We start from the raw sequence: 27,603 nt of genomic DNA on the forward strand, positions 1-27,603 counted from the left end.
TAGAGTGGTTAGGTCAAAACTGTGACGATTGCTCCTTTTCTTAGAGTTTGGCTTTCCCCTGCCTGGCTTAACACTGCGGCCTATGGCCATGTGTAAATCCGTCCTAAAACCACCCTAAACATTTTCAAAGCCATGAAACTCACCGAGTGGTCAGTGGTGTTCGTTGATGTTCTGACATAAAAATCGTAGCAAACTGTGGTTTCCGTGATGATTTATTTGACATTTTGTCTAATCCATTGGTTTTCTATAGAAGCCTCATTGTCCGTTGGCAATAATCCGCCACCGGAAACAGAAAGGGCATTGTTTACAACAAGGTTGTAGTCATTGTAGTCTTTTAGCTCAGCGAAAGTGCCGACTCGACAGTGCTGTGTGTGCTCCCGGAGGAAGAACGAGAATGAACAAAAAAGTTTTGTAATAAGATTAAACAGCGAGCAATTACTCGCTTGTAAACAACCTTCGCAGTACGATGCCTTTGAACACAACGCCAACCTTCTTCTCCTGCTTCTTCTCTGTGTCCCATTACATTGCAATGGTTTCCTGCCGGTTGGCGACACCCACGTAAAGGATCATTATCGCCATCAAGTGGGCTGGAGTGTATAACACTTCAGGGTCAAACGAATGATCAAGCGGAAGTTTACACACGGGTGTGAGGCAGCTGAAAACATAGTTCCACAATCCAGATGAATAGCAACAACACGGATGGAAACCACAGTTTGCTAGGATTTTTATGTCAGAACATCAACGAACACCACTGACCACTCGGTGAGTTTCATGGCTTTGAAAACAAACGTTTAGGGTGGTTTTAGGACAGGACCACACATGGCCATAGGCCGCAGTGTTAAGCCAGGCAGGAGAAAGCCAAATTCTCAGAAATGGAGCAATCATCACAATTTTGGTCTTAACCAATCTATTTCATCACAAACAACCCTGAAATGGGGCTCAAAGTGCAAAATACCGGACTTCTCCTTTAATTGCATGGCACAAGTGCATTTTGGGTGTGTCAACCACTTTTGCTACAGTAGTTAAACCGCACCTAATCTAGGTGCAAAGTGAAGTTCAAGGGTTTGTATTTAGTCTCTTTATTAATTATAGGTGTGTTTTGGGCTTAACATGAATTCAACCAATCAGCGTGTCATGTCCCATTCCCTTTAAAAGCCAGGTGCACCTGCATCTGGTGTACTGCTGCTTAGATGGCAGATTTGGTAAATTGGATTAGGAAGTGGTTTCCTCCTGTTTAAGCAACAAAACTAAAAACCGTAGTGGTAAATGTGACAAAGGAAACAGGACTAAACTTTAGATTCTAGAATCATCAGTGAAGTTACACTGCTCCCCGTGCTTGAATGTGCACAGCATCTCTCCTGATGGCGAGTTGAACAGCAGCCCTGCCGCTCTGCAGTGCTCTTTATGTTCACGTTGCAGAGAATGTAATTAATATTTTTCCTCACTGATGATGTCACCCACCTGCAACCCATCCGAGTGTCCCTGTGTGTTGTAACAAGCAGAGCAGAGGCTTTGTGAACCTGCCTGTGTGGCTGCATCTATACTGTCTAAATAATGTGCCTTTTAAATTACAGGAAAATACTCTGCCATTCAGACTGTACACCAGGCTTTTGTTGGTCAGTGGCACAATCACTTACTGCCACCTCAAAATAGCAATGCCAACAATGCACCTGATCACACCTCATTTAAAATGGTCACATGTACATTTGCTACCTATGAAACCTGGCCGCTGGCTTTTAAAAATGACGACTGTGTCGGTCTGACAATTGCACTGTGCTGTGCGCCACTTGGTGCTGGATGTAAGATATGGCTGTTAATCTTGTTTCAGGTTTGTACTTTACATTTAGCTTTGCATTGTCAGTATACATCTAGTAATCAGCATACATAAGCCTGTCTGCTTTCGTGCAACATTTCTTTTGGGGTGTTGAAGGCTCAGGAGACAACTGGTTAAAGGTCACCTTTGCTGTCAGGTGTGTTGAGTGACAGGCAACGTCTGGTGTCAATGGCAAGGATATTAGTCATCCCTCAACACCCCAAACCCCACTCCCATTCCTCCCACCCACCTCTCAACATGTCTTTAGTGGTTATTCCCTCCATATGAAGGTCAGCGGCGTACCAGGATTGATCTTGTCAGCTTTCTCATGAATGTTTAATAGTGTGTGTGCGTGTGCATGTGCTAGCATGTATGCATATACAGCCTGTGTGTGTCTATAGTTCCACATGTTTTGCAAATCTGGTATTCACGCCACTTTCTTACCCTCCTACTCCAAAGGATCATTTGTTGTTGTGTCAGGAGCGTTTCTTGTCAGACAGGGTGTGTGATGGAACAAAGACCACCTTGATGATGGTGGACAGCAGGAAGGATCAGCAGGTGGTCCAATTAGTCGGCCCCGTGCTGAGAGGGTGGAGCATTGTAAGGAGTAGTGCTCAGAGTGTCTTCATGCAGAACTCTGTTAGAGAAGGGAGTGATAAGCCTTCTGTAGGTCCAGGCGTTGATTACAGCTAGATGCAAGAGTGAAGTGAAATACAAATGATGATGATGTAGATGTTTGACATACTGATCACCATACAAATAAACCAAACGACAAAAAAAAGCTATTGTAACAGTGATGTTTAATTTATTTGGTTTCCTGTAAACTTTACAGAGAAACGAACTGAACACCAGGATGGAGGAGTACATTGAGCTTTATCCACAGGATATAAACTTTGCTGTCTAAAGAAAATAGTAGAGTTATAAAACTCCCTTTTGTTTTGGGGGGCTCTTTCTCAAGCTTGTAATCAATGCTCCTCTTAAAATGTGGTTGTAATTAAATGCAACACATCATCTTACCACCCAGGGCCCTCACTGTACACCACCCACACTGCTCCTCTCTTCCCCATGATACTATCTCTCATCTGCTGGGCCCTTGCTGACATTTACAGGGACTGATATGTCAGAGCAAGAGACTGGACACAGGGGGCATACTGGAGGAAACCCTAATGTTCCTCTGGGAAACACGCTCGTGCTTTCTGGTTGCAAGATATGTGACTTTCTATGCAAATGTATTCCACGTAAGCATTTCAGTTGCCTCTGTGAGTAGGGACTTGTAATGGTGTAGTGGTGTAGAGACTTAGCTTCTGTATGGCAACTGTTGACGTCTAGACAACTAGTATTGTACTAAAGTGGGAGTCAAATTAGTATTCTGCATAAACCAGTGTTTGTTAAACCTCGTGTTACTGTGTTTTATTATTCAGGAGACCCAGGAGAGGTTTCCAAAACTGGGCCAAATGGAGGCCTGGGATGAGCTGGGCAGTGGGGAAATAGAGGAGGGCAGCACCACAGACTGCGATGATGAAGATGGATGTCAAGCCTCAGGAGACGGTCAAGACCAGACCTGTAAGTAATAATGCATGCCATCCTCCACATACACTTACATTTACACACAAATCCAGTCCTTTCCTCTATTCCTTTTCCCTTTGCCAAATGCAATATTCTCGTAATACACCTCAATCTTGTGGGAGTTTGCTTCACTTGCATGTAAGAACCATACTTTTTATTACCACTCACTGGCCACATGATGCCACCAGCAATTTTTAGCCCCTTTTACTTTGCCTGTTTAAGGTGCAAATGTTGCACCTGGTTCCACCTTGCTGTTCTGTATAAAAGGTACAATCGCTGAATGGAGGGACAGAGTTGTTCTCCATTTGGCAGAGGTAGTAACAGCGCCGAATCAACGTCTGTTAGCAGCTAACTTAAAGCACAAGAACATCGACTGAAAACTTCCACAAATTGGGTAGACGGTGAGGTCCGGGGGAGCTCCTTACCTTCCAAGCAGAGATTGAGATCAACAGTCATATAACTGGAACAGCTAATGATGTTGCCATGTTATGCCACTGTTATTGTTAGAAAGAGCTGCCTGATGTGTTTGTAATATTACTGCAATCCATTGCAAGTTGGATGTCGATAATTCTGACTCGGTCTTCCCAACTTCCGACTAAATACGTCCCAGTGCATCTTCTTGGGAAAATGTGGACACCTGCAGCAGACTGATGTTTGTACGTCAGGTCTGTGAGCTTCATAAGGATCTACGATTACCACAACACCATTAGCAAGGAAAACAGAGTTTAAAATAAGTCAACTGTCTCGCTCGTCTTTGCGCATTAATAAAATAATGAAATTGTGTAAACGTGTGCTGAGCATAGTAGTGTGAGCCACCCCAGCCAGTAGCATAAAGTTGTTGTGTGCGTTTGTTTCGCTGTCGAAGAAGACAGACAGAGATACACGTGCTTGCAAAAACTTCTATCAAGCACAAATCCACTTAATGGAAATGGCAGCTACAGTGTTGTTACAGCACGTTTCACAACAAAAACACTACATAAAATATTATACATGAAGAAAATGTCATTGTGCTCGGTTCACTGTGTGCCCCACCGTGTTGCTAAGTGGTGTGTATGTATCTTGTAATGGCTGTTCCAATGCATTTTTCTGTGGTGGAGGTAGTTTTTTCCAAGTTCAGATTACAATGGATTGCAGCACTTGTCATACTAGAGGCTGGTGCTGTTGTTTCACAGGTCACGCCTCTATTGCTTCCATAACACCAGCATGCTGTTGATTCACACACCGGGGCAATATTATGCCTGCATTGTTTGCTTCTGTATAAAAAGCCTGAGTAATGAAAGGTCTTCGTTGCAGCACTATCGTGGGATCTCTTTGTAAAAAGCGCTTTTGTGATGATTTACAATATCTCTTGTGTTCTACCCTCAGTCACCTGATTTTGTGCAGTATACAGTATAACCAAGGACAGACCTGCCTCTCAACACAGAGTCCTTTCTCTCTTTTCTCTTGCTCAATGAGCCTTGACTTGTTTTCAGATGATTGCCACAAAGTCACTCTTTCATTCACCTCCTACATGGCAAGGGAAATTCACTTTAAAACACATTTTCACACTCTGCCATCCTCGCCTACTGTGTCTCCTCGAGGCTACAGCAAAGGTGGTGGCACAGGAGGATCCTCCGAGCCTTAGACAATGAGCCAGTTTGCTTCAGTGGGCACACACACAAACACACACACACAAGGCAGTGAGGAGGTGTTGGTGCTTGTGTTGGCTTTGATGTGAATCATTTGATCTTCTGCAGTAGCTTCTTGTTAATCATCCCTAATTATCATGTTATTTTTCCACCTACACAGTCAAACAATGGAGTTGGGTGTGAAGCATTGTCTTACTAGCGTGGAGTGCGTAGAAAGGAACATGGAGCACCAAATATGCACTAAACCGTCCCTTCAGCACCAGCAGGTGCCAAGTTTGATATAACAGTCAAGATTTTTTTTGGCTGATGAATAGGCCTTCAGGAGACTGTACACAGAGACATCTAAGCTAGCAGACAGGCAAACACAATGAAGACAGGCCCAGTGATAAGATCCTCCCTGGAGTAAACGGAGCCTCTTTGGCTTCCCCAATTCTTCTGCAAGACTGCAGAAAAGCCAGATGCTGATTCAGCAGTGTTCTCATGTGTAACATGTTTACTCAGTCCAACAAGATGCTCACAAGCCCATTTTGCATGGAGAGCTAACTACATACATGAACAAGTACCTTATGATGAGTACACAATAAAATACAATGGGCCCAGATATTAAAAGGGTTACTTTGCCAATTTTCAACCAGTCCCCTATCAAACAGTGTGGGCAGTATGTGCAAAAGAACTGTGGCAAAACTTCCCTCCATCTTACCAGCACCCAGATCTCCCTGTTCATCTCTCAGCTCAAGTCAGTTCGCTGGCTGTGGTGCTGTTTCTTGACAAACCAAGCTCAGATCAAACAGTAAAACTTAGGACTGATCAAATAAAAACCAAAATTATGTTACTGTAGTGCTTATTTCTCGCCTGAAATGTTTCTGTAAACGTTTAGTAAATGTTTAGTCAAACGTAGTGCACTGTTTGACTGTTTGTTACCTGTTGGACACCATATTGTTTCCTACGTCAAAACAGTTAAGTTCACATTATGCTACCATCCGGCTGGAGCATTTATTGGTCTGGTGCAGTGCAGTGCATTTTGGTAGTTTTCTACCTTTCAAGCAGAAGCGAATGTCACAGCCCTTTTCCTCTGTTTTCTCTCATCATGTAGCACCAATTTCAAAGGTATTTGTGACTTGCTACTGCTCAGACAGCCCAGTTTTATGAAAAGACCCATCTTTCCAGCAGAAAAATACTTCTTTCAGAACATGTATTCACAACAACCTCATTTCAAATTTGACTAAGGACCCTTGTTACACATCGTCTCTTCTTTCCCCTTCACCTCTCCACTTTCTGTTATCAAAATAAAGGCAAAAATTCCCCAAAATGCCTTTGAAAAGGATTCAAAAGACATTCAGCAGTCTCCTCACAACCATCCAACAAATCATTTTTCTCCTCTGAGTTGCTTGGGTCACAGCATCATTTATTATTGCCACATAATTTAAATGGCATTCTATCTTTTGGGTCACTCTTTACCGACTCACCTTAGGCCTCCTAGGTTGTGTCATGGATTTTCTGGGGGGAAAAAAATCATGTGAAAACTTCTATTAAATTCATTGGACCTTGCAAAATCCTATAGCTCTACTTAAACACTTTTTTAGTCATAAATTCTTGAAGTTTGGCCCTCTGAGCTATATGTAATCATTTTAGCGATTGTATTCTAAGCCTCACCAATTATTTTTCACTGGATTGGGATGAAATTTGTACTGAAAATCCGAGACACCCTTAGGATAATTTGCAGCATCTATTCTGACTGTGCTTTTATCAGCACATCTTAAAACTACTGGTCTAGTTTTACCAAAGGGTAGCGAGAAAGCTATCCACATCACAATGCAACTAATACACCAATCAATAGCCATTACATTCCTAGTTACACACAGTTCTGAACAGGTCCGCTCTTCCCTGCTCCTTGTTGTGATGTGGATAAAACATGCCAGCCTTTCTTAGAGCTTTGACAGGAGCAGCAGTATCCCAACAGCAGGGGATAATCAATCAAACCACTGTCTGAGATTTTCAGAACAAAACCCATTAGTCTGTGCTTAAAGTATAAATCCATATCCTGGTGAGCCCTGTTGCCTGTGCAACTGTCTTTAAGCCTTCTAAAGAATATTTGTCATCCAGTAACAAAATCATTTTTTTAGGAAGGTGTGACTGGCCTATTGGTATCTATAAAGACAAATTACAGCATGGGGCCTAGTATCAGACAACACTGACTGTAGACAGTCATCCGCTTCTCTGAGGACTGATCCCAAGACTTGTGCTGTGACACATGTACAGTTCAGTTTTGGCACATCATTCATTTCAACCAGCCAAACCTTGCTTTTTGAACTCAGTTGTGGGTATGCTCTGCTATTTGGCAATTTCCAAAGCTTTCAGTTGGAAAAAAAGGCTATGGTAATCATTCTTCAGTTCCATTTTTCAGTAAGGTGCTGCACTCCCCTGTGAAGCCCTTTGAAGTAACCAGTGTGAGGTGTACGGTTTTCTCTGACTGTTAGAATTTTTTAAACTTTTGAAAGTTGGCATCTCAATGCAGTATTGACCTAATGTTGTACCTATGTTACAGGGGAAGTTGGCTTAAAAAAAAAAAAAAAAATTCTGTGTCTCATTCTCCTATGACTTCATGAATATTGATTAAACTGTTATTGATTACCCAATAGGGCTTGGAATTGGTACTCGATACCTTTAAGGCATTGACCAAAGTTTACAATCAAGCAATACCTTAATTCAATCCTTTTTGTGCCAGAGGTCTAATCCAAGACTTTACCGAATCCCTATTAGGTAACTTTCTGTTGCTGCCGTCGCTGGAGCCGCTCTCCTCCTGTTTGATGGTCAGTTTAATGTCTGGCTGGTGGGGTTGCGGTGGTATGAGAATTTCATGATGCAACTAGCTAAATATCGCAGTTTCATGGTCTGCATTATTACACAGTTATTATTATTATTACTATTAATAGTAGTAGTAGTAGTAGTACCAGTAGTATCAGTAGTAGAAGTAGTAGTAGTTGTAGCAGTAGTAGTAGTAGAAGTAGAAGTAGCAGTATCGGTGACAATGACCCTTAAAAGAATTAGAACAAGGGTTTTTTACTCCATTTTAATTGACACTTGAAACTTATTTTTTCAGTGGAAGTATGTGTACATAGTCTTTTTCAATATCGTGGATAAGCAGATGCACATGGTATTATACCCGTCAGTTTTCATACCATGCTATATAGTTTTACAGTATACTGCTGCAACCCTATTTTCAGGTTGCAAAGATCTAACACCGCAGCGGCTAACGTCAGACACCAAGCTGTTAAATTGTCCCAACAAACTTCACTGACACAGAAATGGCCCGACTCTGTCATAAAACCCATTAATAACCTGCTGCTCATACTCCTGCAGCAGCAGCTACAACCCCTTCAGTCTGACGTGGTGAAGTTGAGCGCAGTCTATTTGGCAGTTTAGCATGCTGAGAAGCCACCGAAATATTTGAAAGTATGACTATACTATGTGCCACGCCATCCACATTATGGGTATTGAATAAAGTACTGTATTGGTATATGGGTACTTGCATTAGTACTGGTATAGTATTTTTTTAAGTGATACTCAGTCCTATTATCCAAACTTCAACTTTGGCAGCTGTTAAAGGAATTATTACCTTCCATTTATGCACTTGTTTGCCTCTGTGTAGCTGTGGCGGAGCTCCCAAGGTCCATGTTAAAAGGGGGCATGACCGCCCGCTGTTATGCTAAGAGAGACTTTATTACCAAGCTAATGAACAGCGCTAATCTGCAGAGAACAGACTCACTGTCTCTATCATCATTCAGATGTGATGGAACTTCTGCAAGTCTCACTAAGAAGATAGGATGCATGCCTGCAGCCTCCTGCACACTGAGAGCATGTTTAAGAATGCAGATACAGATGCTGCTACATGCACAACAAGGATCAGTGGTTGTTTAAACTAAAGGATTGTAGGCAGCCATATTAAAACTGAGCACAATGTTACTATTTGACACTGTCCGGCTCAATAAAAACTACAAGACAAGAGTTGGAAAAGTAACATTCTTTTCACATACTCCAATTAGCCCTCCTCTTCTAAAAGAGAGTGCAGTCTGATTGCATGATGTCATGCCTGTTTGATCTTGGTTCAGACCCTGCTCATGTTGCCCGGAGGCATGTTAGTGTACTTTGTGTGCCGACTAAACAAGACCTAGTCATGTACGAACTGCCATGACCGCAGCCATGAACAGGAGAATAAATCAGTGTATCTTTAATGAACCATATCATCTCTCTCCCCTGCAGCTATAAGAGCTTCTTCTGTGGTACATTTTGTGGCGTGACTATGGCTTATTAACTGTATTAGCCCGGGAACACTTATGGCTGCTCTCTCCAAAGGAGTTATTCATTTGTAGCTAGCTCATTAACGTATTAATCTATAAAAGACCCACAGCGGCACATTAGACCACTATCTCTCCATTAGGAAGAGAGTGGAGACTCCAAATGTCTGTGCATCAAAAGGTAGAACAGTACTTTATTTGTCTGTCTGCTGCCGTGAGTCCAGCAGCCTTGTCTGAGTCTCTGGCAGAGTAGGCGCAGTCTTTTCTGTTCCGGCCCTTTTGTGCAAATCTGGAAAAACAGACTGAGGAGAAGGGATGTTATGTTTCTCTCATGCTGAAAGTGAATATATGCTAAAAGTTTGCTTTTAGTTTTTGTGAAATCTTAATGGATTTTCGGATGGAACGTGGGAGATTTAAAAGCTTTCCCACTGCTACACCTTTTGTATTGGACTGCAGAATAGTGTTGTTAGTCTGCCTGACAAAGGTGCGAGAAGTCATAAAAACAAAAAGAGGAGAAAGCAGGTTATCCATCTCCGAGGAGGAGGAGAAGTAAATGCATGGATAAACACTTCCTGTGATTGAGCCGGAGGGATGTGCTGCGGAAAAGTGTGAATCGCACAGCCATGAAAGTACAATTCTCTTTTGGTAACAAACACCATCTGTCAGGACCACTGGTGAGCTCATTAAGAAAGTGAAGACACCCCCGGCATTGCTCACACACTCTGCACTTCAGTGGGTAAACCTCTCTATTAGCATGAAGCCATTGGCAATGATTGTTTTGCTTTGCCATCCTGTCAAAGAACATAATTACCTAAATATGACAAGATTGGAAGATTTAGGAGCGGATCAGTGTGCTTCTGTTATTCCTGAGCAGAAGGACAAATATATTAACTTTTCTTGTCTCTCCTTACAAACCCCAAGGAAACAGCTGGCTGGAAGTGTGTGTGTGTGTGTGTGTGTGTGTGTGTAAACCTGACCCCAAGGGAAGTAAACTCTGTAAACTCTCAACACTATTTTAAGTCCACAGCTGCTAGTTTTGTGGAAAAATGACGTGATGAAAGTTGTGAATTTTAATCTACGAACCTTACGTTACACACACATGCACCACACACACACACACACACACACATTCAAAGACATGGAGAGGTGGTCTGTATGGCATGAGAAGGCTCCAATCAGCAGATTTTGAATGTAAGGCTGAAGGGCACTAGAGCAAAATCTGCGCGTCCCATCTATCAATGTCCAGTGTAATATGCAATTTATATTTTGCTATGCACAGTTATATAAAACCCTTCTGTAGGGATCTCGTCTCTACCACTTAAATGTTTAAAGGAGTGCAAAGTATTGTATAGAAAATGACCTTGAACCTGACTTTGATACGGTGATTCAACTTTGACATATCGGCCTTGTAATGTTCTTGGGCTGCCAGTCTGTTTGTACCTGAATGTCAAAGGCATGGAGAGAAGTTCTCTCCAAAGCCGAAAAGGCCATAAAGGTGTGCGGCAGCTGTTCACCCTGGCAGGGGTAGCACATTCCTGAAATGAACGGCTGCTTTGGGCAGGATATGGCCAACCTACATCAGTGTTAGCAGGATTACACTGGATCGGCCCCAAGCCCACTACAGCCTGCTGTTGCCTTGGACGCAGCACACACCTTCCTTTCATGTTAGAAAACTCGCATGATGGAAAGACAAGCGGAGATTAAGGGTGATGTGCTGCGAGTTGGGATTTGAGAGAGGACATAAGGTCACAGGTAGAGGTGAAGGAAAATGGTTTCAGACTGTTACAACAATGGAGCGGTAATACCGTTGAGCTATATGATGTGATGCAACAGTACAAGATGTAACAGAGGCATGGAAGTACAGCTAACACAGGAATAAAATGTCAAGGGCCGCGATCCAGAGAAGACGATTGCAACATACAAACCTATGATCCAATCTACCGTGAGAGACTGGGGTTACGAAGGGTGGGAGAGGGATTTGGTGATTGTGTGCTCTGCCAGGCTGGGTAGAACCAATCCCCACCCCTTGATCTTCCCATCCTAGGTCCTGGACTGAGCCAGGGCCCCTTGGGACTGGCGTGCGTAGAGGCCGGCTGGCCAGCAGATGTAGTGGCTGCGTCCCGGTGCGGATATTACCAGTAGGACTGCCATTTCCCTTAGCCTTTCATCTGGAGCTCAAGGGGCTGAGAGCGAGCTCCGCGGGGCAGAGTAGGGTTGGAAAAGAAGGAACAAGAGGATCAGAGACGGCTTTGCTGAGCAGGAAGATGGTCTGGTGAGCGGATGGATGTGGGAGGAGTGAGTCACATATTCACTCAGATATGCAGAGTCATCTATTTGTTCTATCTGACGTTGTAACATTGCGTAATTTTCTCAACTCTTGTCCTGACAAAATCTGTGAAGGTTTCTAAGAAACTGTCAGCATCATTCCCAATGCAATAAATACAGGGAAACACACCCTTCAAAGGAACAATTAGAGGGATAATTTGTTAGACTAATATGTGCCCAGACCCATTTGTTAGCACTTCAACTACCTGACAGACATTCTGTTTTATTATAATCACTGTATCACAGATTTTTATTGTAATCGGCATGGGTGATCAACTGTCTCCCATTTCCTGCTGCACCCGTCCACTCCTTTTCACACCATCTTCCACCTCTGCTTTCAGTGATCTACTTTTTCTTCCGAGCTTGGCATATTCTGCCCTGCTGTTTTTATGGCACTTTGAGAGCATATTAGCTTGAAGGGCTCCCTAGGCGTGCGGTCATCAGAGGAGAATGGTTCTCATTAGCAAGCATCATCATTTTCTTTCTAAGCAGTATCAGTGAGGCCTTTATGATCAAACCTCTCCAGCACACCTTTGGGATGTTTGGAAATACCAAGAACCTCTGGTGTGGCAACAGGTTATAAACTAAAGGAAGTGGTGGGACCGCGGGAAGTTAGTGAAAACGATACGTAGAATTGAGCATTTTGTATGGTTGCTATGAAGTTTACCAGCAGTGGAACAAGGAATGCAAGTGACTCAGTGCTCTGATACCGTAGCCACATAAAAGTCTTAACTACAGTACCACAGAAGGAGCTGTTATTCACTAATATAACAAGAAATCCTTACGACATGTGCAGGTCTCCAAGCAGTAAATGGTGTTTTAAAGATGGTGTCCAGACTCATAAAGTGGTCTTTATTGAAAGCTACAAATTCAGTGGATATGACTTGGACTTCACTGTGTGCAAAACACTCTTGCACCCCACACTTTCACCCCCGGCCCCCAGTCGGGCTTTGACCAAACCTTTGGGTTGGGACCAGATTAAGGCCCTCTGTACATGTATACAGATATTTTTGTCAATAGATATTTCCCTCTACACTTTGGCCTCTCGTCCACAGGCAAATTGACTTTTCAAAACACCTTCTTACACGCAGATTTTTCTGAACTCTGGTTACTGTTGATCTGTGTGGACATGTAAACGGGCTACTGGTTTACTAACGTTTTGGCAGCACTAACGACTGCTGTCCACAGTTTAGAGTCCACCTGAAATGGCAGTTTAGATCAGGCCCGGTCAAACCAGCAGTTGGTGGGACACGTTTCAGAGTGGGATTGTTGTCGATGAGGAATGGGAAGAAGACCTTTGCATGTCCAAAGCATCACTTGTATCTGCTCCTTTGTCATTATATCAAAGGGGACTCAACAGTGGTGAGATCTCCTGTAGGTGTTTTGAAAAAGGTAATGTTAGCCTGTACACTTTATTACCTTTGTGACAAGGAGAGACTGCCAAAGACAGCTAACGCCAGCGAGCAATTAGGGTCGCAGTATTCGTTTTCACAAATATCTGTATACGTGAAGACAGGGCTTTAATTAGTACTCAGTGAATATGTGGAAATGTTTTGTTGCTGGCTAAACACACTAACAGACAGACCTACAGCTGAGGCGACTTAGTGATGGCCCTAGTTTATTTGGGCTGCTTTATTAATGCTCATACCTGGGCTTTTCTGCTGGAGGTTGTGATGGGGATTGGATGGGAGGGTGTGTTGAGTGAGTGACCCCTTCATCTTCCTTGACTCGCCTGGAGCCCAGCTACTAACACAAAAACTGGCATTCCTGCTGTAACACAGTACTGAGCAAATAAAGGCTGACATTCCACTGATATTGAAAAATACAGTACAAGGATAAGCAGGGATGAGTCTGATCCTCTTTGTCTCAGCTCAGCCTGGAATGCAGGGGGAAATACAGACTAGGTGAGGGGAGAAGAGCCAGAGACAGAGCATAGAAGGACTCGGGGTGGGATTTTCCCAGGCAGGTACTTCTGTCTCAAACTCAAAAGATGTGAACTTTTGTTTTAAAGCAAAACCACAATCAGAGTATCTGTTTCAGATAGCAGAGGTGCATTAGCATTGCATGAGTGATCAGATAATGGAGGCTGGTAGCAATGAGCCAATTTTTGTATCGACTACCTGCAGTGCAAGTCTGTGTGTAGCCTTATATGTGTGTATGCATCAAAGAGCTGCGCATGCAAGACAAGTCACTTCATTAAAGGCCTATACTATTGACCAGCGGTGAGAGTGACAAAGCCCTTCTCTCTTATCCATAATTGATGTGGCAATTAGAGCTGAACCTGGGACAGACTGTCAGGCCTGAGGGCTGGGAGGGGGCTGACCTCTCACTGCTTCAGCTGATTACAGATCAGATAGGAAGGGCCACTGACAGCGTACTTAGTGCACCGTTCTGAGTAATTTGATTCTAAAACTGCACTCAGTTATGCAACCAAGAGTTTACATCAAAGTATTTGACTCGCCCCCACAAAATCAAACATTTATAACATCACAGCACAACTTTTTTTTCCCCCCTAACCCACACAGATTTCTGACTTTGAAGTTGAAAAGGCAAGCATCACTTAGATCAGTCTAATTCAGAGGAGGCTGGTCACATGGAGCAACACAAGACTGCAATCTATTCTCTGCATTTTACTTTTGTGTAAGCACTGCACTGCTGATAGTTGGTGTCACTGCGCAGATAGCACCTTAATGACAGTTTACACACACTAAACCCTCTTTCCTGTACTTCAGCCCTTAGTGTCACTTGAACAAGAGCAAACTCTGGAGGGTTGAATGTGTCATTGGATTCTTGGCACTAAAGGAAAGACTACGCACAAAATCACAGAGAGAAACCTTGTGAGAACAGGTGAAAGCACACGTCTTGAGACTTCTGTACAGCTTGGTTGATTCCACCGGGCAGGGGGAGGGATCCATGTGTGAAATGTTATGTCAGGAGACACGCGCGGTGACAGCGTCTCTTGACTGCTCGCTGCACTTCCTCTTGACTATAATGGATGGCCATGACGTGTGTGTGTGTGTGTGTGTGTGTGTGTGTGTGTGTGTGTGTGTGTATGTGTGTGTGTGTGTGTGAGAGGGAAAGAGCAAAAGAATATGAATGTGAGTTTATCTCTGCATCCTTCACGCTTGTCTGTCTACAAGGACAACCTGACACCTGCCAATGCAATGAGGCGGCTGGTGTTTGAGTGCACGCAGGTGTAGTGTTCGGTGTGTGTATGTGTGACTGAACACTGACATCATCCGAAATCAGTGTTCTGGCGGGGAATGGGGTGTGCGTGCACCTTTGTTTGAGACTGAAGAGTTTTATTGGACCTTTAAAGGTATACTAAGCAGGAACTGTTGTTTACTGCAAGTTGCTGTACGAGTGTAGGGATGCAACATTTGTAGTAATGGAAAAGCTAACACTTTAGCAAGCTAACTAAGCTAACCCCAGCACCTACCTGTTCAGAGGAAAACAGGCCGACTCGGCATTGCTCTTCATCTTCTCCTTCAGTGCTCGCTCATTTTAGAATGAGTTCTGTCTGCTTGCAATTTCGCCCCGCTTTATTTGTGTTGTTTTTTTGTTGTTGTTTTTCTGCACTGTGTCCATGATTTTCATAGCTTCCTCTCGGATGCGTGCTGCTATTACCTGGTGGCTGCCATTTTATAAATTGCTGCACCTTTATTGGCTACACATCACTGCCCAAAGGTTGCAACTCATAGGTGTCCCAAGCATGGCACAAAAGAAATAAAATTTGAAAATACAGGCAGGGGTGGGCGGGGTCCCTGCAAATGAATACACCGTGGGTCATAAGTGATGATTGAGAGGGAATAATTTTGTATGAGTCGATACCATGGCTGGAATGAAAAGCTAAATCTCCTAAACTTGAAGCCAAAACATCTTAATCGCCACCTGGTGGCTGGCTGCAGTATAGGTTATAAACTCTGCCTCCTTTGTGTTGGCGGAGGGGACATCGGCCAAACTAAAAAATCAAAGTACACGTCAAATATTTCCCAAGGATGGCTTCTGTCATTTTACATAGACCTTACGACATTGTTAAGCGTTCAAGTGTTCATTTTTCTTATAAGCTTGGTTTTAATTAGTTATATGATACTATAATAAAGGCAGTGTTGTGTCATGATTGACAGCTGTGTGTGCTCGTGATCAGTGGTGCTGCTCGCAATTGGGTTGAATGAGTGCATGAGTGGGAACTTCATACCAAAGCTCCAATGCCCGTGCCTGTGTTATTTAGGCTTCATTTTTAGACAGTGAGAGGAAGTGGAGACATATCATCCATCTTTATATATAGTCTGTGGTCTACATATAGTTTTATAGGAAACTCCTGCGTAGTATACCTTCTGCTACTCTCTCTCTCTCATAGAGGGGGCTATCTCCTTAGGATTCCCCTCCATCTTGAGGAACTGTCACTGACTGGTGGAGGTCACTGTCCTCCCAGGGCCCCTTTTGCCTATTTGTTTCTGTGTGGATGTGTTTGTGTGTGTGTATAGGGGAGTAAATCTTAATCTTGCCAAGAAGCTTAATAGCCTAGTACAGCCAAGAATCGCACTGGGCAGATTCCATTGCACTGATCCCTGCTCTGGAGTTGCCATGCTGCTGTGCCTGTTGCTAGGCTAGCTGTAGGCTAAGATGAGTTCCCCACTGGTGCCCCTGTATTTTTGCCCCTTTAGCCCCTTAGGTGGCCTGCCAGAGACCCTGTACCAGTCCTGGATTCTCTACATAGGTTGCCTGTGAACCAGAGGGACAGTTCCCAGAGAAGTGAGTTTGTGTCCATGTGTGTTACTTAGAATACGGAATAGGGAGATTAGTTTGACGGGGCGAGGAGCCCCTGCCTGACATGGCACCACATAAAGAGCGAGTGGTGGACAAAAACAGCACAGAGATAGATGGCTTGTAATGAACTGTGTGAAAGCATCCTCCCCTTTTTTTTCCAGCCTCTAACCTTACCCCTCTTTGTAAGAAAGTGTGTGTGAAAAGAGATAAGGAAATGTGTGAGTGCTTGGGAAGGTAAATGTCTCTGAGTGTGTGTGAGACAGTGAAAGAGAAGCCTTAAAAAAATGACCCAGAGAGTTTTAGCATTCGCCAGCTGTACCAAAGAATGTCAGGACACCCGTGATCCATAGCCACCAAGAGCCGCATCAGTCTTTTATTGGTGTCCAAAGGTCTGATCGGAGGCAGACTGATAGCTCTGTGTCCTAGGAATGCTTGCTTTACCCAAGAATGAAAAGAGGTTTGTACGCACCTCTTGGTGTGTATTAAGCTCCTCAGGCATTCAGGTCTGGTGTTGTGTAAGAATGATAATGTTGCAACCAACGAGAAACAGTGGTCACAGAATTGATGCATGTTTTCAACTTGGACTCATTCCCAAGTCATCAAATACTGATGCTTGGCCAGTCGTCCTCTACGTCAGACGCCAATGCACCATCCTTTAGTGGCAGCATGAAACACACTAGACAGCAGCATTTTTTGACACTCCAGGTAACTACCGTAGTATGAAGAATGAGAAACTCTGCATAGGGTGGATGGGAGGGGTGGTTGATGCTCAACTCCAGACATTCACTTTGGAGTTGGTTGCGTCCCGTGTGAAACCAAAAATAAATCAAGTTACTTTAATAACAGCCGAACTGTGATGTTTATTTCTAGACCTAACCAAGTGCTTTTGCTGCCTAAACCACAGATTGTGAACCTACAAACTATTTTTTTTTACCTACATTCTCGTTTATTTTGAAGAGACTGCATGCATTCAATGAGCAGAGACTGTACATTACCCATGAATATGTACGTTTATTTTACCAAGACACAATTTATACAAGGAGCATAAATTAAAATGTTGTAAAAACTGATGCAGGAGGTTACATGCCACCTCAGATTTTTGACATGTAGGGCCACTGACCAAGCGTCTGTATTTGATGAGTTGGGAGTGTGAATGTGTTCCCTGTGAGTCCCTTATGTATCACTACTGTATAACTTCATATTATTGCAGCCCAAATAAGGGCCAGCACACAGCTTATCTACACAAAATGGCACAAGTGTGTGAAATTACCAGGGTAAAATCTACAGTCATGAAACTTTAAAGCATCCCTCAGAATATTTGCTCATACTAAAAGGGAGTAGTGGAAATTTTTACCTCATCTTTGTCTCTCCTCTTGCTCTCAAATGGATGGATGGCAGGTAGCAAATATCCGGCAAAGGTCATACACCGGGTTGGATCAGAGGAGAATGCTCTGTCCCTGTTAATGACGGAGACTAATGGTACAAATCATTTTTACTGACTTCACTGCATTTGAGAAACGGCGAGCTGGCGCCCACGCTTCAAAGACATATCGGCTATTGCATAAAGATCTTGTTTTACCGCAAATAAGGATTGATCTAGAAAATCAACAGTGTCATTATTCAGCCGCTTGGCAGAGCTGTCACAGGAGCCGGACCGTTGCTCATGCTCACGAGACTTGAACTTTCGTGGAACCGAGCACACACTGAGGAGAGGGGGCGACTCACTAATCACATATCGTCTCACTGCTAATTTCAAACACCATGTCCGTTAGTGTGTGTGCATGTGTCGTGAGCATGCGTAAGTCTTTGTGCCTGCGTGCATGCTTACATTTATGTGTCTGCCGGTGTGAGTGGTAAAAAAATGTGTCAGAGGTCATCTCTCTTAATGAAACATCGCCGTGAGGCAGATCCAGTGGCCTTGTCAAAACTCAGGCCAACGAGCTGCTTTACAGCGCCCCCACCCCCTTCATCCATCTCCCATCAACTGCATAGCAGGGAGAAGACCCTGAAGGTCAAGGCAGGGAGAGAGGAAGATGGTGGGAATGCGAGTGAGGAGGAGCAAGTTACAGACCTCCACCACGCCGCCTCCATGTGTAATAAATCAAACCTCCACCTTCTGACCGTCTTTATAATTGCACACAGCAGGCAGGGGAGTGAAAACTGCCACAGGTGCTTTAAAGCATATGATAAACAGAAAGAGTCCTCTGTTTACACATGTAACTTCCGTGTGTGGTTACGCTGGACAACAGTAGGTTACACTGTCAATAGGATAAGATGCTTCGTGAACTCAGTTGAATCGAATAGAGCACATTTATATTTGTAAAGTCGGCTTTGACCCTGGAAAAGCTGCCTTGTCATCTTGATAGCATATAGTGTGACAACTTGCTAAGCCCCAGTATACAGTAGCACCATTCCTCACTGGATTACAGCTCTGCAGCTACTGTTCAGCCAAGAGTCCCATGCAGGCTTGCACAACACAAACACACACACACACGCACACACAGAGCCATGCACATCACATACTTACCATAGTTTCCTAATTTAACTCATTGGATTTTTCTCTTAATAAACTCTGTGCCCTGTTGCCCCACCACTGAGTGTGCTTTTGTTCGTGCATTTGTGCTGCCCGTGTGTGCGCTCTTGTCCACAGTATGTACGACGCACTGGGGAAAAGGGAGATTAAATCTTATCAGTTAAAGACAGAGGGAGGGTTGTTTGAGAACAGTTCACGTCTTCCTTTTGCATGGGGTTGAGGGTTTCATCTGTGTGGCAGCAGTGGCTATGTGCCGGCTAACCAAAAGAAACACTGACGAGAAGAGAGAAGGAGAGACAAGAGAGAGAGAAAGGGAGGAGTGTAGCAGTAACAAACTGACATAGTTGCCCAAGGGACCATCATGCAAATTTGTCCCCTCCTAATTTTTCCAAAGAAATGATGGCTAAGATGTTTGTTATTCCTCCCACTCACCTTCCAACCCATATTCCTCCCTTCCTCTCTCCCTCCCCTCCCATCCCTCCTTCCTCTTGGCGAGCGCCCGAGGTCCACCTCTTCTTCAGTGCTGCGGCCAGGCTTGTTAGAAGCAGCTGTTGTTGCTCCTTGGCCAGTGGGAAATAGAGGCTCCTCCAAACACACAATCTGCCCATCTGGAGAGGCATTAGTGGCAAAGGACACTACGAACCATTTCTCACACACTTGGCCAACACAGAGGTCAACAAGGTGGCAGAAGACAGAACATCCCTCTTTAACAAGCTACAGGCTGGGGTTGAGCTGTGGTGCTTTCTTGTACTGTATGTGTAGTTTATATCAGTGTTTGATGTTCAGGTGTACAAAGTGACATGATCTCCCGTCCTCCTCTCCGTGACCCTGTCCACTACAGGCTTTATTGACAAATGAAAGCCACGAGAACTCATTTTTTATATTAGTATACGTTCCACACACACATATTTACACACTTCCTCTCAGATGTTAATGTCTGTGCTCTTGTACAGACTTCTCAGCGCTGCACTTCTATTTGTCTCTTGGGTTTCTGTCACCCTGTTTTTCTCTGTCGCTGTTTGTTGCCTATTATAAAGCTTTTTACCAATCAAATCACATTTGTCTTTTACTGCTGGGGAACATATGTCATTGACGGTTGTTGTAATGGGAGAAGCATGTCGATGCGCCGTCACATAGCCTTGGAGTCGCCCGGGGTGATTGATTCCATCTGCCCTGATAGGAGTGACGATGGATCTTCATCCTCATGCTGAAAAGCCAAACTAACTGTTTTCCTCTTCTAACCCTCTCCGTCATCTTTCACTCCCTCCCGCCCTCGGTTTTTCTGCCTTGCTTGTTCTCCCTTTTTTCCCCCCCCCCGACCACATTTGGGGGATTTACACATGAGCCAGCTTATGAAGCACGGCTTATCTGCTAACATTGTCTCATTATGACAACAACATCACATTCCATTATGCTCCTGCCCTCCTGGTTTCTTGTTTCTTTGTACCTCAAGTTGTTGCTTTTTTTGGGGGTGGGGGGCTTTGACTGCCTCTACTGTTCCGTTTTATAACTGTAATAACTAAATTATTTTCAACTGTTGCTAGGTGATAGGGCTAAAGATGTTAATGCTCCTCTGAATTACCACCAAGGTGACGTGTTGAGCACCAAGCTCTTTATCTGTGTCAAGCTCTTTCCTGATGAGGAGCTTGGAGCTTCAGACGTCACCTTAGTGGTAATTAAAATTATATGGGAGAATAAAACAGACTGTATTTTTCTGTCTTTTACCTGTTCTTCTGTCCAGCACCTTGTTTTCGTTGTCTGGATGTGCGCGTTTTTGTAAACCTTACGGGCACGTCCCTACCAGTGGGACGTGCCCGGGATGCCTCCTGCCCAGGAGGCATCCTAGTCAAATGCCCGAACCACCTCAACTGACCCTTTTCGACGTGAAGGAGCAGCGGCTCTACTCCAAGCTTCCTGTGGATGTCCGAGCTCCTCACCCTATCTCTAATATCTCATAATATCAATCTTATTTTATAACCTTAATCTTATATAAAACTTATCATTACATAACATTTTCACACTATGTGATGATAATATTTAGCGTAATTAAGTCTATTCTTGCTCGACCCATGTATTTTTCTCAAATAAAAAAAGACCAGGCATGTCATTAAGATTATTCTATGTATAAAAAATATTTTTAGGACCAAATCGATAAGATAAAACCATCTATTGGCCTTTATCACGTGTGTGTGAGCTCTGTGTGCACGTTCCTGACCTGAAAAGGTATGAGGGTGTCCCCACATGACCCTTGTGGTAAATCTGCCCAAATAAATGTTGAGTATTGTTTACTTTTGTTTTACATTATTTATTTATTTTGCCATTCTACTTTTGTTTGAGAGATGGCATTGAAGAGGCAAACTGGAAACGAGGGGATAGAGAGGAGCACAGGACATGCAACAAAGCGCCTAAGGCTGGAATTGAACCCGGGATGATGAGGTTATGTGGCACGCACTATAAACACTGGGCCACTGGTGCTGCCAGTTTTGTGTTGTTTAAAAGTAATTGCTTCCAGATAAATATTACACAATGCATTATTGTATTACACACACATCCTGTATTAAATGATGGCTGTGTCTTAAATTTTACTGCACCTGTCAGGGGCAGAGCTCTGTTTTGGATCGCTTCATCGTCCCTACTGTGTTACAAAACAGATGTTCATCTGTTTCTAAGACTCCAAACCACTGATGTTTTCGCCAGCAGCGTCATCTTTAAGAATAGTTTGAATCTATTTATAAAGACATATTGTCAGTGTAAAAACATATATCAAACTGATCTACACCCATCAAATTTTGGCCTCTTAGTTGGGTCCAGGTCACAACAGTAGCACATGAGAGCAACTCAGGCCTACCTTTCCCCAGATGTGTCCTCTATCTCACTGTGGAGGATACTGGAACATTTTCCGGTTGGGATACATTATCTCTTGTAAATGTTCTGGGTCTTTTCCAGGGTCTGTTCCCGATCTACTGAGCTCAGGATACTTCTTTAGGGGATGTATAGTGTAGCGAGAGCTTTGGTTTATGTATAAATAAATAGCAGTGTAAAAGTAAATGAGACATAAGGTAAATACACAAATATGGCTTTCATTTTTCCTCTTTTATGCACCTCCCAGCTGGTGGCACTGTGGGCAATCACGGAGTTTGGCTTTGCTTTAAAACGGACCTAGTTAGATGATTAGTTTAATGAGTATTGACTCTCAGCCTTTTTAACTTCATTTTATTGCATCCACTTTTATTTTATTTCAAAGATCACAGTGTTCCGACACCATGCAATCCAAAATGCCTACTTTACATTAAAACAAACACTAACTAGTTGGCAGTGTCGTTGTCTGTGCTGTTATTGGTTGCTCTGGCAAGGACCTGCTCCATTAATTAGCCAGTTGGTTAGCCTGCAGTGGAGTAGTATTAGTGTTGTGTTGGCCCATTCAAATGCTGCTTTCTGACATCTCCCTGATGAGATGCAGCCCATTTCCATTGAAACAATAACAGCAATCTGATTTGGGATAAATGATGTCTTTGTCTATTGTCTATTGGAACAACAAAAACCATTGGCACGGAAAACGCTCCTCTCTCAAGAGCCCTGCCTAGCCCTATTCACACATGCAAGCCTGAGTGCGCAGTAGGGATGGGTTGATATGCATTCTCAGTCTTACAAAAGAACATATTCTGAGATTTACACATTTGATCTTACAAGGTGTGAAATGAAAAAATCTTGTTGGATGACAGCTTTAAAAGAGCAATACATTTTGTACTTCTTTATATGGGTGAAGAAGTGATTTAGTTAGACATTCAAAGCTCTTGGATGGAGTGCTATAAATTTTCACATTTTATATGGGTGTAATATCTTATAACTTATCACACACCTGGCTGTCAAGTTGCTTGACAGTCAAGTCACCACACAGTGGTGGCTGTAGCTGCATTTAATTAGACAACTGAATTCTAGACAGATCAGTGTTACACACACTGACGGGAATCACTGCAAACTTGGCCTGTTTTTTTGACAGTGACAGCTTAAAGAGACATTTTGACACAGGGCTTCGGCACTGTCAGTACTCTGATAACTAGCTATCACAACACACATTCGTTCTGTGTGTGTGCCCCAAACCCCTGTCTGTTTGTTTCTTTCTGTATCCTTTGGGATCAACCCTCCGTGATTTCAGCCCGTCCCTCTCTTGGAACTCGCACAAGGCTTGCAGAGCTCCTAACTCTTGAGTACAAACTAAATGTTTGAAACTTGTAAGGCCTTAGTGATTCAGGTTAACTTAATTGATAACTGACAGTGTGTGGTGCACTTGCTGTGCTGAGGGTGGTAATCTGTCTCATTGATGTACATAGCAGGGCTGGGTTGGGTCCGGCTGGAATCCACGAAGAGGAGTGGAAAGAAGGAATGGGTAATGAGCAGGAGGAATCCATTTCCTTTTGATTTTAGAGACATCAACATGCCGTCGCATCCCAGAGGGAAGCCAGATGAAGAGAGGAGAGAGATGCGTTCAGAGCCGATGTGATGGCGGAGTTTGAGCGAGCCTGGAAGAACAGCGAGGGGTACAGAAATGAGTGAAGTCCTCTTTAAGGAAAGCTGGGATTTCACCGGCGTCAGCAGAAAAGCGTTTGCGTGTGTAACTTTATATGCGCATCTGCAGGGACTGTGATAAAATGGGTGCTTAATGTCCTACCCTCATCACCCTGATTTATCTCTGATTGGCTATAATGACACAGTTAGGGCTGTCCATCATCTGCTGCTGGAGATAAGACACCCAGGCAGCCTTCCATCGTGACGTGTGTGGAGATGATTGTAGGAGGTCAGTTTTACTGTATGTTACTGTGTCCCATGGGGCTGAAAAACACTGTATAGCTGCACAGGTTTGTCGTGTGCAACTCGGGCGTTATTCACCTCTTGACCCTACCACTTAGCCCTCCATTTTGTGCGTTCTCATCTAAGGGTCGGGTGTTCCAATTCTTGGCCGTAGAGAGGGAAAGGGCGAAGTGTCAGGGCTACATGAGAAATCAGCAGCAAGATGGCTGCACAAGCCACAAAAGAAACCTACAAATGTACTTTCTTTATTCATTGAGATTTAAAATTATGATAGCTATCATATTGTGGTCCTTTTCTATATAACAAGCGCACACACATACACACAATAAAATGCTAGTAGTAGCCCACACTAATGTCTCAGTAGCCAGCTAGCTAATGTAATGTTCATTCCCACATTTTGACGTATTTCCATGTTTCTAAAACTTTTGACCCGGTGAATCCAAGTACGATTGCAGTGTTGTCTTTATTAAACTCGTGTGGCTGTACAGGCTTTACTTTTTTTCTCATGCAGGCTGTTATTTAATAGCCTTGCACCTACATGGTGTGCATATAATTACTCACTCTCACCATGTTATTAAATCTCTCATAAATATAAGGGTGAATGAATGGGTTGGTACTTGTCATTGCGTGTAGGTATTTTAATATTTCAACATGGGTATCTTCTATGATTGTTATCGTGGTTATTGTTGCTTGGCTGTAACTGAAGCCGCTGTCTTGGCCAGGCCTCCTTTGAAAAAGAGGTTGTTGATTTCAGCAGGTCTTCCTTGGTTAAATATGGGTTAAATAAATAAAGAATAAATAAAATAGGGGAGGATTTCAACTACTATTCCTCACAACTCTGATCCAAAGGGACAAAGGAGCTCAAGCATGATATGTAAGGGTAAAAAAAATAAGAAATGGGATTGGCCCTTAGACAAAAGGATATAAAAGTGATTTAATAGCTGACTAGTAATACAGTGGCACTGTAAATACTTTTTTGATAAATCTTTTAAAGCACCCTTCAAAATAAATTATTGCTCCAGAGCAATGCTTCATCTGATGTACATATGAACTCACTTTAACTGTAACAGACATAATCATACATCATTTTTATGTGTGATTGTTTTTGAAAACCCTTGGAATGAGAAGATGGGAATGTTGATTGGATGATCATAAGCTCCTTATATACAATTTTACAAGCCCAAAGGACTCTGAACATTAAAGCTGATTACCGTGATTACAGTGATGAGCCAAGCCATTTATCTCTGTCTGCTTCTCTCTTCCATTTTCTCTCTTCTTCTATCCGTCTCTGTCTCTCACAGCGCATACAGAAGCCTCCAGTGAAGGGAAGCCCGTCGGGAGACTGCCTGGAGGTGACAACCCGCACGTGAACCCTTCCAAGCCCCCCTCAGTGAAGGTGATAGGGGGCTCGGCACCTGCCAGCTGGGCACGGCCCTGGAGCCTCGCACTGCTCTTCACGGCACTTGGCTTGCAGTGGACTCTGTTCTGATGCCAGCGCCCTCTGTGAATACCCCAACGACCCCTGCCCCCCCTTTAGGAACCACATACATGCACAGAGACACTCATATATACATATCACGCATAGTATCCCTACTCATGTCCTCAATGTGTACGGATGGTTGGTAATGATGGAAAAAATGGAAAAGGCGTGGAAGAGAAGAGGACAACGTTGTAGGAGACAGTAGACGGGGGGCTCTTGCAGGAACTTGTTGTCCTGCAGCATCACCAATGTGGGTGTTTGCACAAGCTAATCTCATGCACGCTCATCTACAAAGATTAGGCCGGCTGCTTCTTCTAGGCTGTTTGGGACTAGACGTTTGTGTACAGACACCAGTACGGCCCAACCACTTACACGACACACCCTTTGTGGTTCAGAACGGGACTGCGTCATTCTGATTTTACTTAAAAGCGCTTATACAGACTCGCATACACATATACAGTACAAATACAGCCGTCTTCTCTTTCTGCTGTTGGTTTTTACTTATCCTTTCATCACAGCCTCTGCACCATTTGCCAGCCAGGCAGAAGAATTCAGCTCATTTGAAAACTCTCCTCATTTTCTTTTGGAGGATTAAGGAATGCATGATAGACTGATAGATCAATCCCAGGTGCCTGACCCAGAACAGCAGATTTGATATACTCTAATGACTGTGTACCTTGGCGGGGATTAGAATGTAATGAGTTCACAGGTAGAGCACGGGCACAGTTGCACGGCTGAACACATTGTGCAGACAAACTAGATGTGTATAGTATGTAACTGTATATAGGTGGAAAAGATTTGACGGAGTGTATGAGGTCCTGATTCAACAAAAAGCTCTTAACTGATTGAGCTGAATGGGGTTTTCTTTTCCCTCAGCTGTGAACGGACTGCGCTTGTCTGCTCCATATTACATATAAAACAATGCAACAGTTAAACCTATAGAGATTTAATTTCTATCAGAAGTAAAGCAGGAATGCACATCATTTTTCCAACTCAAGCCACTGACATAAATGGTTACATTTTGGATGTTTGAACAAAGCCTGTACATTGTTGATTTTACTAATGTTTATTGTGCATCCAGTTTTGTGTGTTTGCTCGTTGAATTGCACATTAATGCATGTATAACCTACCAAGTTATCAAAATTGTTATGGTAGGACCAGGCCCTTCTTTAAGAATCACCAAAAACTCATTTCCAGTAAAATTTCCTGATGGCGCGACGACAGGTTTCATCTTCCTCTCTCAAATGACGGTTTGAAACTTGAAAACAAGAGGAAGGTTGGGCTGCAGATTGAACACAAATACAATTTAACACACACACAAAAAGACGTGTAGAGTATTTTTTACAAAGCTGGGTGCATCTATTGTTCAGAACAGTGGTGGCCATTGTGTACGACCCACTTCCTGATATATCCTACATTTTACCAAATAAGCTCTAATGTCTCTTCACTCTATCTTAAGCAGACCATTCCTTGGAATTCCAACAGAATAAAAGCAAATCCTTCTTAGTTTTAAATGATTCCTCATGGGGATGGAGCAAAAGGGAAGTTCAACAAAAAAAAAACTGTGTGACTGTTATAACAGCTTCCTCTGTATACCTGCTTTCTCTCTTGTGTAGAGGACGGCTTATGTACTGGTACAGTAAAGTACCTGTGTGAATGAGGATGAATGTATGGTCAATGCTATGCAGATACAGTATTAAGCCTGATAATGCCTGAAAGCTACACAGATACAGTATCTAAGCTAAATAGGTCTATACACTTACATGGGTCTATGTGCAGTGAAATACCTCTTCCATTAACTAGCCTGTATCATAAACAACTACAGAAAAGCAACTCACCGTTGACTCTGCCTAAAAGTGGAAGGATGACCTGCTTAACTACCTGCATTTACACAGTTATAGACAAAGTGTTGCAGTTGATGAACAGAGACGACTGCAGCAATGTAGGGTGTTAGCAGTTTAAATGTGTCACATCTTGTGTTCTGTAACCACATTGTGTTTAGTTCATATGATTTCCTCCGTGTATGTTTTGTTCATGACTGTCGTTCATCGCACCCACCGACACTTACAGCCCTTTACCCTCGCATGTGTATAAATGTACATATTTTAAGTCACTTGCCTTTTGTTTTGTGTCTCATTTCGTCTCCTTTTGTATCGGTATGATACACTGAAGCTGAGCTCTATTAAAGGCGCTCTGCTTTTCTGCTTGTCTCGATAGCCTCTCCTTAAAGAGTATGAGTCACAAAAGACCAGTGTTGTAGTCAAGACCACCTAAACCGAGACCAAGACGAGACCAATACTAGAGTGTATCGAGACCAAGACCAGAGTGTATCGAGACCAAGACGAGACCCACACCAGAGTGTATCCAGACCAAGACGAGACCAA

General features: G+C 43.3%; 1 protein-coding gene across 2 annotated transcripts in view; it reads left to right on the top strand.

Annotated features, from left to right (window-relative positions):
• Nucleotides 1-27,380, top strand: part of gpc5c (glypican 5c) — a 141,029-nt gene extending 113,649 nt beyond the window's left edge. For both annotated transcript variants that reach the window (XM_050032558.1, XM_050032559.1), the window contains 2 exons: nt 3,235-3,376; nt 25,041-27,380. In XM_050032558.1, the coding sequence (XP_049888515.1) occupies nt 3,235-3,376; nt 25,041-25,228 (330 nt within the window). In that variant the 3' untranslated portion in view covers nt 25,229-27,380. The remainder of the gene's footprint in view (nt 1-3,234; nt 3,377-25,040) is intronic.
• The last annotated feature ends 223 nt before the right edge of the window (nt 27,381-27,603 follow it).

The sequence above is a fragment of the Epinephelus moara genome, chromosome 21 (assembly GCF_006386435.1).
Source record: "Epinephelus moara isolate mb chromosome 21, YSFRI_EMoa_1.0, whole genome shotgun sequence".
NCBI classification, from domain to species: Eukaryota; Metazoa; Chordata; class Actinopteri; order Perciformes; family Serranidae; genus Epinephelus; species Epinephelus moara.